This window comes from Rhynchophorus ferrugineus, unplaced genomic scaffold (genome assembly GCF_030347505.1).
Source record: "Rhynchophorus ferrugineus isolate W39M unplaced genomic scaffold, kcgeb_rfMv2 rfM8, whole genome shotgun sequence".
Taxonomy (NCBI): Eukaryota; Metazoa; Arthropoda; class Insecta; order Coleoptera; family Curculionidae; genus Rhynchophorus; species Rhynchophorus ferrugineus.
This window is the reverse complement of record NW_027472587.1, coordinates 21,853,665-21,866,111: the sequence shown is the minus strand read 5'-3', so window position 1 is coordinate 21,866,111 and position 12,447 is coordinate 21,853,665. Positions and strand designations below refer to the sequence as shown.

General features: G+C 34.1%; 1 protein-coding gene across 2 annotated transcripts; it reads left to right on the top strand.

The window, feature by feature from the left end:
• Positions 1 to 642: 642 nt before the first annotated feature.
• LOC143201568 (uncharacterized) lies at positions 643 to 5,326 on the top strand. 2 transcript variants are annotated; one of them, XM_076412695.1, is made up of 12 exons: positions 643 to 783; positions 1,356 to 1,551; positions 1,609 to 1,805; positions 3,248 to 3,324; positions 3,381 to 3,568; positions 3,619 to 3,791; positions 3,884 to 4,052; positions 4,106 to 4,299; positions 4,347 to 4,488; positions 4,540 to 4,714; positions 4,776 to 4,918; positions 4,975 to 5,326. In XM_076412695.1, the coding sequence occupies exons 2-12, from the start codon at positions 1,372 to 1,374 to the stop codon at positions 5,134 to 5,136; spliced, it is 1,800 nt and encodes a 599-aa protein (XP_076268810.1). In that variant the 5' UTR covers positions 643 to 783; positions 1,356 to 1,371; the 3' UTR covers positions 5,137 to 5,326. The 2 variants fall into 2 exon arrangements, with proteins under 2 accessions (XP_076268810.1, XP_076268811.1); XM_076412696.1 differs by lacking the exon at positions 4,975 to 5,326 and having other exon boundaries at positions 4,765 to 4,902.
• The last annotated feature ends 7,121 nt before the right edge of the window (positions 5,327 to 12,447 follow it).

Here is a 12,447-nt window from a genome sequence, read left to right as displayed (position 1 = left end):
TTGCAAAAAAATATCGATATGTTTTATAATAATATTTGTCATAAATATTTGATTGATTTCTATCGAAATATAGATAATTTTCTCGGCGGTCGACGCCCCTAAAGTAAAGATCTCCACAATAATAACACATTTCTCAAAAATACTAGTAGTCATTATTATATTAACCCACGGTCCACGGTGATAAACACGGTATATATCGCCATGATGATTATAATAACATTACAATTAAAATTTTGAAGGACTCGTATTTTACATGAGGTGATGACACATCAAGATTACTGAAAATAGTTTTTTTATATGAAATTAAAACTAAAATATACACATATATACAAAGTTTTGAGTTAGCGCCATATTAAAATCATCAAATAACACAAAAGGTGTATTTTTACCTATAGGGGCTAATTAATGTCATTGATTTAATAACAAATTTGTATAAAATTTAAAAGTTTCTCCATACATGACCTGTACTGTACGTACCCGTAATCATACGGAGACAATAGGCATAATAATAGAAAATAGACATTAAATAACAATTATAGCAATAAGTAGATTTAAATTGTTTTCTCATGTTTGTAAGTACCTTACAAATATGAATAAATATATTAGTATTCATAGATATGTAACATTTAGAACGAGGTAGAAATTGCCGTCAACATAGCTAGTGATTTCAGTAGGTTTCAACAATTTGTAGAATTGAAAAACCTTGTAAGATTAATAGTATGAAGGTGCATTGTTTGAAACAGTGCAAATCTAAGTGACTTGGTATTTACTCGATGTTATACGGTAAGTTTTTTATATATAAAATATATATGTTTCTGAATAATGGCATTGAATGCATTTCATTCAAACTAGTAACTACAAAAAAATGTGTTATGATATAAAATGTCGTGGATATGAAAATATTTAAAAATAAAACAATTAACCTGCGTTAACTACGTTAGATTATAGTCGAATTTGAATGACAAATGGCGTACCATCATGATATAACTATCAAAATAAGAATTATCATCATTCATCGGTATTTTTTAAAAATTGTGATGATGCTAAATGTTTTCGACTTAATTTATTAATGTTATTCAGCTACTAGGCCATTTCATAGGATTATTATAAGAAAAACAGATCACAGTTTGTCCTCGTGTTTGTCTGTGTGTCAGCTTTTATGATTAATTATGTTACAACCAATTCTTTTTATTAATTAATTATACCTTGTAATTTAGATATAAAAAAGTTCGGAAATCGATTTAACAATTTTTAATCAACAGCTTGGTGATATCAGGCCAACAGACACACTATTAAACAATTTATATCAGACAAGCATTTATTGACATATTAAATAATATTATTTGTAATTTCAGGCGCTTCAGAAAGACTATGGAGGTGTTTGTGTTCATAATTTTTGTGTTTTTCGAAATATCATCGTGCTCGACAGTCTATCCGGATATATTTCACATAGAGAACTATACAAAATGTATGGAAACCCGCAACAACTCTTTCTGTATGGTGAACGTGGAGATAACGCTGGGTGAAAACAAAGTGCCAGTTCCATTTCAGGTAATATAAAGCCTTTGCTGTAATACTACCGGATGATGATGCGTAATATATTGACAGCATCTTGATATGACCTATAATCGTTCGAAAATACATCGAGGTGTATGTGTGCCATCTCACCTAAGGGAAGATTTGCGAAGATTTTATATCGACGATAAATTAAAAGTTGAACTAAAAGGGTTCCAGATAAACGGAACGATAATAAATGTGGATTGTGACGACAAAAGAATTTTTACAACTCTACAAATAACAACAGTGTGAGTAGATAATCTTGTATCAGTTATGATGACTAGTGATCACTAGTGATAAGTCTATATTAAAATATATTAAAATATTAATTTTAATTTTGAATTTTATTCAATCTAATTTCCACTACGTGTCAATAACCAATATGTATTTATACGTTTGCATTACTACACTACTGAACATTATTTACAACATAGTACCATAAACAAAATTATTTTCAGAACTGTAGCAATTTCAGGGCATCAACTATAAGTATTAATGAAGAATATATAAAGTAATAATAAATGAAGTATTTTATTCTTGTCTTTGAATATATTGAATACGATTAGGTAATATGTTTTTACAATTTAGAAATACATATTAAAGTAATTTAATTACGTCATTAACTCATTAAATTGACTATTAATGTTTTAAAACTTAGTTGTATAAAGTAAGTAATTAAAATAATTGAAAGTTCAAACAATAAAATGTAATATAGTCACATATCTTATAACATTAATTGTTAAACACCTTAATATTTATCAATGCCTTAAAATGTTTACAAATTTAGTATTAATGTCCTATGTGTTCCATCTATGTAAATTATGTAGTTAGTTCCATTTTAACATATATCCTTTCTCTTTTATCCATATTTCTCATCTAAAATACATATTGATAAAAATAATATTTTTTTACCTAGATTTTTAAATAAAATTGCATCGTTCTTTGCGTATTTATTCCACTCTTGAATCTCACGCTTGCAGATAGCTCATCATTAATTTGTTTTCTATGGCTTGCGTTTGTCTACTGTCTTCTACTATGTATCATGTCCCACGTGGGAACTAACAACTAACAAATTAACGTATTTATATCTGCTGTATTCGGTTAGTGCGTTATTAAGAAATACATTTACTAAAAAAACCTGAAATGAATCAGAAGTTAATACTACTAAAATTTGCAGAAAAATCTCAATAACCTTTAGAATTGCCTCTAGTATAACGATATGACTGTCCCCGGAACCGCGTGGTGGCTATTACTGGTAGCCTAATTTAGGCGTATTTCGTTTTAATGGAATTTATGTACTTGTAGCGCAAATTATACAAACATTTTAGGCTTTACGATTAATATATAGATTATTACGTTACTTAATAAAATCTGTTTCCCTCATGATATATTTTGAAATATTTATTAGAAATACCAGCCACTTTTAATACACTTCTCTAAGTATCTTGCAAGAGAATCTACAAAATACTTCGTAGATATTTTTTCAACAGTTACTTTAAATGTTGTTGGCATATGTAATTATTAACTGTCAATTTTCTTTAAACTAAAAAATACATCTATTTTGTAGCGCAAAAACGAGAGTAAATTAAAAGTTTTCTGTTTTCCTTCGTTCATAATTAGTAAGAACTTAGTTGAAGTAAAGGAAACATGCAATTCTCTGCGTAATATGTTACATTTTGTTTTTTTTTAGGATATTATTCGGGCTATATCTATGTTTGGTAGGTTATGCTACTTATAAGGACGTGTTTGATCAAGAAGAGAGTAAAAGTAAATTGGTATATATTAAATTATTATAAATATTGATTGTTTTCATCACTTTACAGATTCATGGCATCGGTTTATATCATTAAAATATAATTATCGTGCCTTGTTTGGCAGAAAGGATCCTGATTTCCAAAGATTATTATCCATGCAAGGTTTCAGGACATACCACACTTGTCTAGTGATAGCATGCCATTGTATTTTATTTTGGGCGACTATATATATAAAGAATCCCGATTATATGGAAGAGGTTTGTGATTCTTGAATATTAATTGTTTTAAAAAAGTGTTTTTTTTTCAGATTTCGCCGTCTCTAGAATCCTATTTTCTCACTAGTCATTTTATGGTGGTCGTTCAGCCCTTTTTTGTTATTTCTGCTTGGATAATGACCAATAAAATTCTGGAGTTACATAAAAGAAATGGATGTTTTAGTCTGGGCGATATAGCTCGCATGTTCGTCAATAGATTTTTCAGGTATTGGTATGAGTTGTCTTTTTCTAGGTTTTGGCATCAATTCGTAATTTTTCGATTCGGTAGATTGCAATTAATATCCTTTACGTTTGCAGATTTCTCCCAGCGTTATCTGTAATGGTTTTCGCTACAACAAATCATATGTCACTATTCTGTCGAGGGCCCCAGACCCTCGAGATTTTTAACATACTCAACGAGGGCTGCAGACGACATTGGTGGATGACTATTCTCCATGTTGCCAACATGGTGTCATTCAACGAAATGGTCCGTATCAAAAATACGTTTTTATATTTCTCTTCAGCGTTTTACTGCTTCAGTGTAATCCGGGATTATGGTCGATATCTATCGACACCCAATATTATGTCTTCAATATGGTGATGCTCTACGTGATCCTGAAGTATAAATGGAGTTTTATAAAGACAGTTTCCGGTGTAAGCACGTTCTTCTATATCAGAAACCTCTGGATGTTCTATTCCAACGATTTTCCGGTCCTATACAGAATTGATTTGGAGTAAGTATATAAAAAATATCTTGATGTAAATCTATTGAAAGTGCCAGAGGGGCCAAGACATCCGTCTTTTTCAACAATCTAGCTCTGGACCAGGCCTACTTTGGATTTTCGGTAAATTGGGGTTCGAGTTTAATCGGAGTGCTCTTCGGTTATCTTTACTACAACAGGAAGAACTGCACAATGATTGAGGTGGAGGTAATATCGATGGTGATGTACAGTGTGGCATGATAAATGTTGTAGAAATGGGAGCGACGTTTGGTCTTGGTTTTCTCGACGTTGCCTATTATGACAGTATTTTTAGGACTGGTCCAGTTTGATAAGTTAGGAGCTGCTATGGTTGGTCCCCTTTTAAAGCCGCTGTACAGTCTGGGAATAGCATGTGGTATTTATGTGATGTCTCGAGGGATTTTAAGAGGTACTGAAGTGATATTCTTACAAATACTGCAGCATTGGCTGCATAAGTAGAATTCTTGTAGGTCGCGTTGCCAGCATATTTGAAAACAAGTTTGTGGTGTCCCTGGGAAATTTCACGTTTTGCACTTACGTCTTCCATTTTGGAATAATCTTACTTAAATATTCCAGAATGACGGAGCTGGTTGAAATCCATCGAATTACCATAGTAATGTATTTGATTGCTTTACTAACATTGGATTAACTATTCATTAATTCTTTCAGATTGCCTCATATTTAATAGATGTCGTTGTATCGTTTACGATTGGGATTCTAATGACACTTGTAGTCGAACAACCCGGGAACCAGATACAGAAAATGTTACTGCCCCAAAATTCTATTGGAAAAAAACAGAAAGACTCATTAAACAAGAGGCATGATGACTGACGACTGCATCATTTTACGCAACATTAAATTTAAATTTCGAATGAAAAATATACAAAAATGACGACTCGAATTTTATCGAGATGCTATTTGGTTGTGTTTAGACACCTTAGCATCCTATTACCAAAGCAATATGATATAGTAAAGAGGTTATATGTACATAAGCCATTAATAAAGATAAAATGTATATTTACGTGGAAATTTCAATTGTATATTGTACCTTAAATTAAATATAGATAATGGTTTTAACATTTTAAAATTTATTCGAGCCCAAGAAAACCAAGATATAAAAAAACCAAAGCCAAACCTCAAGTTGATCTTTGGCAAATTTAAATTGGTTCACTTTTGGCAAATATGAACTGATGAAGCCTTATATCCTTATAATATGTTTAGCACTTTTGGTAGCACATAAGTGATTTTCTATTTACAAAATATCAGATAACTGGCTAAAATGATATCGAAATAAGCAAAATAAGGCAACAAGTTGGAGCAAAATCGTGACGTCAGGAAGTTGCTGCTTGGTATTTGACTTAATATGAAAATTCATTTCAATTAATCTCTCTATCAATATATAAATCAGTTTAGTGAGAATATTGGCGCCCTTTTGGATAAGAACGGGAGCACCAAGTTGCTTGAAATTTGGCACGGTTAAAGCTTATACGGAGGAAGAACTTTTAGGCCCAAAATTTTTTAGTAATATGCGCTAAAAATAAATATATTCCAATAGAACGAAAAATGCGCAAATCAAGCAACCAAGAATGGCCGTCAAATCGGCGACACAAAATATATAAATAAACCTTGGGAATAGCAGTGCGGGTTAATAAGACTTTAGCTCGCCGACAATAACGTCCTAGGATCGAATCTCGCTAGAGTTAGGTTTTTTTAATAAGTTTACAAAATAAAATAAAGTATAGTGTCCGTTAAAACTAAGTGTTTGAAGTCTAAATAACGCGACTATGAATAAAGCGCTGCCAGCTCGCTCCAACTCTTATACGGTAGATTATTCGTCGTTTCTATTGTATGTTATTCAACCACGGAGGCATAACTTTTAAAATCACAATCTGATAACGTACTACAGACGAGTCAATAAATTTTACATTTGTAGGGATATTAATAGGGAAAATGAGTATGTTGAAACAGTATTAAGCGAAATTATTTAATTTTAAACAGCGTTATTTAAGATTTTGTGTTACTTTCGAATATTAATTTCAAAATTATTAAACATATTTATCTTTATGACCTAAAAGTAAAGAGAGATCATGTATACTTATGTAGCAACCTTGGGGCATGTCGAATTTAACATCGTGGAATAACGGTCTACAAAATACCCAGAAATATAATCCCAGATGTTGAACAAAGGCGGGGTGCCAGCAGCACCAACTAGAACCCGATAACGAATAGCTGGCGGTAACCCCGAGACGTTTATCTGGGATGTTATTGAAGAGTATTTCATTTCATTCTGTGCTCAACCATAGTTTGGTTTAGACGTGCCACCATGGACTACCCAAGCCTCGTCTCCAGGTAACACCGCTGCCATCCGTTATATCTAATTGTATTTTTCACATTTTTTATATAGACAATAAATAACGGTCCCATAATGTAAACACCACTGTTTTATTTCGTTTTACCTCCATTCACCGAGCCACATCATTTACCCTAAACTTATATCTGATGCTCTGAAGTTGTTGCACTTCTGAATATAATCTTACTTACGATATTTTGTTATAATGTTCAGTATAATAATTCATGTTATACTGAACTGTATAATATTTCAGACTTAGTAATTTACACTAATTAATAACGTGTAAATTATTGAAAGGTAATGGAAATTAAATTTAACTAAATGAAATTAAAAAAAATGTTAATGAGTGATAGTTGTTAGTATCAAATACATTTCTGATCTTATACTGAAAATGTCATGAAAACAAGTTTTAATAACATATCATTTTAACTCTATTGTGTGAGAAACATGATTAATTTAATATAATGTGGTCGAATTTCGTCTACAGGGCGATCACTAGCTCTACATTATTACTTCGGCGATTCTTTGTCACAACTACTATAAAGACACTGCTCGACCGAAAATACGGATTCTGTTTATCGAAAAATCACAGTTTCCTTTCACGGAATCGACCCTAAGCCGTTTAGTCTTCGGACGTTCAATGAGGCGACGCGGGACAAGGTCAAGACCTCATTACGGACCTTAAATCTTAGTCGAGATTCCGGAGATAACTTTCGTTGACCGGCGGACCCTCAGATAATCTATTTACACCAGCCCCGGGACCGCAAACTGACCACCTGAGCCCGGGATTCTACGGACGCCCGTCGCCGCCCACCGTCCCCCCTCTTCGCGCCCCGCCGTGTGGCGAACGGTCGGACAACAAACGTTAACCGTCTGGTAATTCGATCCTCCAGGAAACAATCCTGGGTCCAGGCAACACCAGCAGCGGCCCGGAACCTACGCAAATGTTTACACCTACCTATGTGTATCTTGTATGAATGGGTTTGGATGATATCAATCAAAATTTAAACAAAAAATGTCAAGTGAGAGATGACGTAGTTATTTTAAGCTTATTTGTAGCATTGGGAACTATCGACTGAAAACAGTCGAAACAGTCGATAATCAAAAAACTAGCGATCCAAAATAGTAATTACTAGTAATTAAGTAATAACAGTTAATTGAAAGTCCCCGTCCTGACACATAGATGGCGCTACTAGATTTATATCCATATATTTTTTAGTTGGCCCTAACCCTCAAAAGATGCGTATATAAATTTGACAGCTGTTGGATCATTAGTTTGTGAATTATAACTGTTTGAGTGAAGCAACTTTTGTTATTGTGGCAAAAATTGATAAAAAGGAAATTCGTGTGTTGATAAAATATTGCTTTTTGAAAGGAAAAAATACAGTCCAAGGAAAAACTTGGCTTGATGCCGAGTTACCGGATACTGCCCCAGGAAAATCAACCATTAAGGATTGGTATACTAAGTTTAGAGGTGGTAAAATGAGCACCGAACATGGTGAACGCAGTGGATATCCAAAAGAGGTTATTACCGACGAAAACTGAGTGAAATAGCAGATACCCTAAAGATATCAACTGAACGTGTACATCATATTACTCACGAATATTTGGGTATGAGCAAGCTATGTGTAAAGTGAGTGCCGCGCGAGCTCACGTTTGACCAAAAACAACAACGAGTTGATGATTCGGAGCAGTGTTTGAAGATGATTAAGCGTAATAAATCCGAGTTTTTGCATCAATATGTAACAATGGATGAAACATGGCTCCATAATTTCATTCTGAAGTCCAATCGACAGTCATCCGGGTGGACTGCACACGATGAACCCGCTCCAAAGCGTGGGAATACGCCACAGTCGGCTGGCAATGTTATGGCGACTGTATTTTGGGATGCACATGGAATAATTTTCACTGATAACTTTGAGAAAGGAAGGACCATCAATAGCGACTATTACATAATGTTATTGGACCGTTTGAAGGACGAAATCGAAATCGCAAGCATTTGAAGAAGAAGAAAGAAAGAAAAAGAACAAGGCAATGCACCGTGTCACAAGTCAGTGAAAATGATGGCAAAAATCGATGAATTGGGCTCGAATTGCTTCCTCATCCACCGTATTCTCCAGATTTGACCCCCAACCACCATTTCCTGTTCTCAGATATCAAAAGAATGCTCGCTGCGAAGACATTTTCGTCGAATGAAGCCTGTTTAGAAGAAAATGACAAATAGTACTACAAAATGGTATTAAAAAGTTGGACGGTCGCTAGAATCAGTGTACCACCCTTGAAGGGAATTATGTTGAATAAAAAAACTAATTTTGCCCAAAAATGTGGTTTACTATGGTAGGCCGGGGACTTTTCAATTGACCTGTTTGTAAACAAGTAGCATATTATCTAGAGCGCTTCATTGATCTTTATTTTTTAAACGCGCTCTAGTATAGCTTCATTTAACAAGTGTTATTAGAGATACACTACAGGAAAGACTTTATCCCCAATATGTATAAACATAGCCTCCCTTCTCATCATCCAGAACAGCGGAAAACAAATGCAAGTTGTATATTTCCCATTGGTGTCCTATAAATCAGTTCGGAAAAAAATATTTTTTACCCCCTAACCCGTTGACCTCGCCGGGCCTTTCGCCTTCGTCCCCCCGCCCACCACACGACCCCACCTCTGGGCACCATTAGTTAACAGCGTGACATGTTCCCCCGTGTCGCCTGTCAATAGACGTCATTGCTGGTGCACAGCGCCATCTGTATCGTGATTTATAGCCGGGGCAGCGATGGAGGTGGCGAAAGCTGACACGTAAACGGGAGTCGGGAGGGGGCAGGAGGGTGCGTGGGCGAGATAGAGCGACCGATGGTGGAAAAAGGATTCCTGCTTTTTGTTTGTGTGATTGCTCTCTGGGGGGCTCTCGTCGATTTTATGCCCAGGAAAAATAAAACGAATTAATCGAGCTGTTCGGTTCGACACTTACCTCAGGGTCCCCACGAAATATCACTCAATCATTTACAGAGTGTCGTAGAAAGAACAAAGGCTCATCAAATTAAAAAAACAATCAATTAAAAAAAGGACATAGTTTTTGGATAGTTACAGATATTAAAAAACTTAAATATGATTTAAAAAATCCTAAATATAAACGTCTATATATATGGAAAAGGTGACGCTTTTTTAAAATTCTTGGGTAAAGGCAAAACCCTCAGAATATATACATTTGAAGGCGTAAGAAAAGAAAATCCATATTAAATTGCTGTAGAGTGTATAGTTTTTAAACTATGTGACGTAAACTAATATTCAACCATTTTTCGAAATTACACTTTTTACTGCATAACTTGAAAAATATAGGTTGCATAGAAATTGATATAGTAGCATTCGATTCAGCGTAAAATTCTTCATAATCTCTGCAATTTCCATTGACCTGCAATCACGTGAACGGAAATGATGGTAAAAAGTGTGAAAATAGCCGAAAATCGTAAATTTTCACGACTATATATATGGAAAAAGTGGCAAATTTTTTCATCTCTCGGATAACGGTAATAGTCTAAGAATATATGCATTTGAAGGCGTAAGAAACGAAAATCCATATTAAATTGCTGTAGAGTGTATAGTTTTTAAACTATGTGACGTACACTAATATTCAACCATTTTTTGAAATTACACTTTTTACTGCATAACTTGAAAAATATAGGTTGCATAGAAATTGATATAGTAGCATTCGATTCAGCGTAAAATTCTTCATAATCTCTGCAATTTCCATTGACCTGCAATCACGTGAACAGAAATGATGGTAAAAAGTGTGAAAATAGCCGAAAATCGTAAATTTTCACGACTATATATATGGAAAAAGTGGCAAATTTTTTCATCTCTCGGATAACGGTAATAGTCTAAGAATATATGCATTTGAAGGCGTAAGAAACGAAAATCCATATTAAATTGCTGTAGAGTGTATAGGTTTTAAGCTATGTGACGTAAACTAATATTCAACCATTTTTCGAAATTACACTTTTTACTGCATAACTTGAAAAATATAGGTGCCATAGAAATTGATATAGTAGCATTTGATTCAGCGTAAAATTCTTCATAATCTCTGCAATTTCCATTGACCTGCAATCACGTGAACGGAAATGATGGTAAAAAGTGTGAAAATAGCCCAAAATCGTAAATTTTCACGACTATATATATGGAAAAAGTGGCAAATTTTTTCATCTCTCGGATAACGGTAATAGTCTGAGAATATATGCATTTGAAGGCGTAAGAAACGAAAATCCATATTAAATTGCTGTAGAGTGTATAGTTTTTAAGCTATGTGACGTAAACTAATATTCAACCATTTTTCGAAATTACACTTTTTACTGCATAACTTGAAAAATATAGGTTCCATAGAAATTGATATAGTAGCATTCGATTCAGCGTAAAATTCTTCATAATCTCTGCAATTTCCATTGACCTGCAATCACGTGAACGGAAATGATGGTAAAAAGTGTGAAAATAGCCCAAAATCGTAAATTTTCACGACTATATATATGGAAAAAGTGGCAAATTGTTTCATCTCTCGGATAACGGTAATAGTCTGAGAATATATGCATTTGAAGGCGTAAGAAACGAAAATCCATATTAAATTGCTGTAGAGTGTATAGTTTTTAAGCTATGTGACGTAAACTAATATTCAACCATTTTTCGAAATTACACTTTTTACTGCATAACTTGAAAAATATAGGTTGCATAGAAATTGATATAGTAGCATTCGATTCAGCGTAAAATTCTTCATAATCTCTGCAATTTCCATTGACCTGCAATCACGTGAACGGAAATGATGGTAAAAAGTTTGAAAATAGCCCAAACTTGTAAATTTTCACGATTTTTTTTTGAAAACTTCATTGTATTACTTTAAAAAAGAACTAAACGAACACATCTAGGGGACTGCAAATCGTCTAGGTTTTGTGCCTTTAATTTTAAAGATTGCTCTTTCGCTAATCTTCCCGTAAATCCTTTTCATCCCAGCTAAACGCGCTTTTCGCCGGCCAACGTCCTCCAAACAGTCGACGACTTCCAACGAATCGAAATAGTTTCGCGTCCAAATGGGCCGCACGCACGCACGCACCGACACCGTCCATGTTCTCCAGCTCGGGCGAACAATGAGCGAGAACACTGGCCCTAAAGAACGGGAGAGGAAAAAACGAGAAAAAAGGTACAAACAACTTTCGACCTCAGATAATAGAGCCCATTTTTTTCGACGGCGCGGCAGGAGGTGCCGCTCCCACTTCGCTGCGGACCCTTTTGTTTCCTGCCGCTTTCTAGAGAAAATAGAACCATCAATCTTTAACGGGGCACCGGGCGGGGGGTCTCTTCGATTCGTACACCACAACGAGAACTATCAATTGTCGACGATTGGATTGCTAAGTGGGGTGGAAAGGGAAGAGGTCCACGGTTAGGATGGGGTTCTGATGCTATCGTAGCGTTCGCGGAGGATTCTAAGTAAATATTATACCTGGAAATATTGTAAATAATTGATTGATGTCATTTATATGCTTGTATAAAGCAAAAATTAGTGCTATTAGTGTAAATTTTCTATATATATATATATATATATATATATATATATATATATATAGTTTTTAAGTTTAAAAGATTTCAAATTACCTCATATATCTTAAAAACAATCGTCCTAAATGAAGTTTAGATTACTTGGTTTCTTTATTAAAGATTCATTCATTATACAATTAAAAAACCAAGGGAAATTAATGTAAATATGGAAATATAAAATATTTAATCATGCAGATAAAGATAAAACATTAAAA

Bases quoted from the DNA above. Each gene is read 5' to 3' on its own strand.
- LOC143201568 (XM_076412695.1), top strand. From the start codon at position 1,372: ATGGAGGTGTTTGTGTTCATAATTTTTGTGTTTTTCGAAATATCATCG. The intron at 3,325-3,380 runs GTAAATTGGTAT...ATCACTTTACAG, and splicing joins TGATCAAGAAGAGAGTAAAA to ATTCATGGCATCGGTTTATA. The intron at 3,792-3,883 runs GTATTGGTATGA...TTACGTTTGCAG, and splicing joins TTCGTCAATAGATTTTTCAG to ATTTCTCCCAGCGTTATCTG.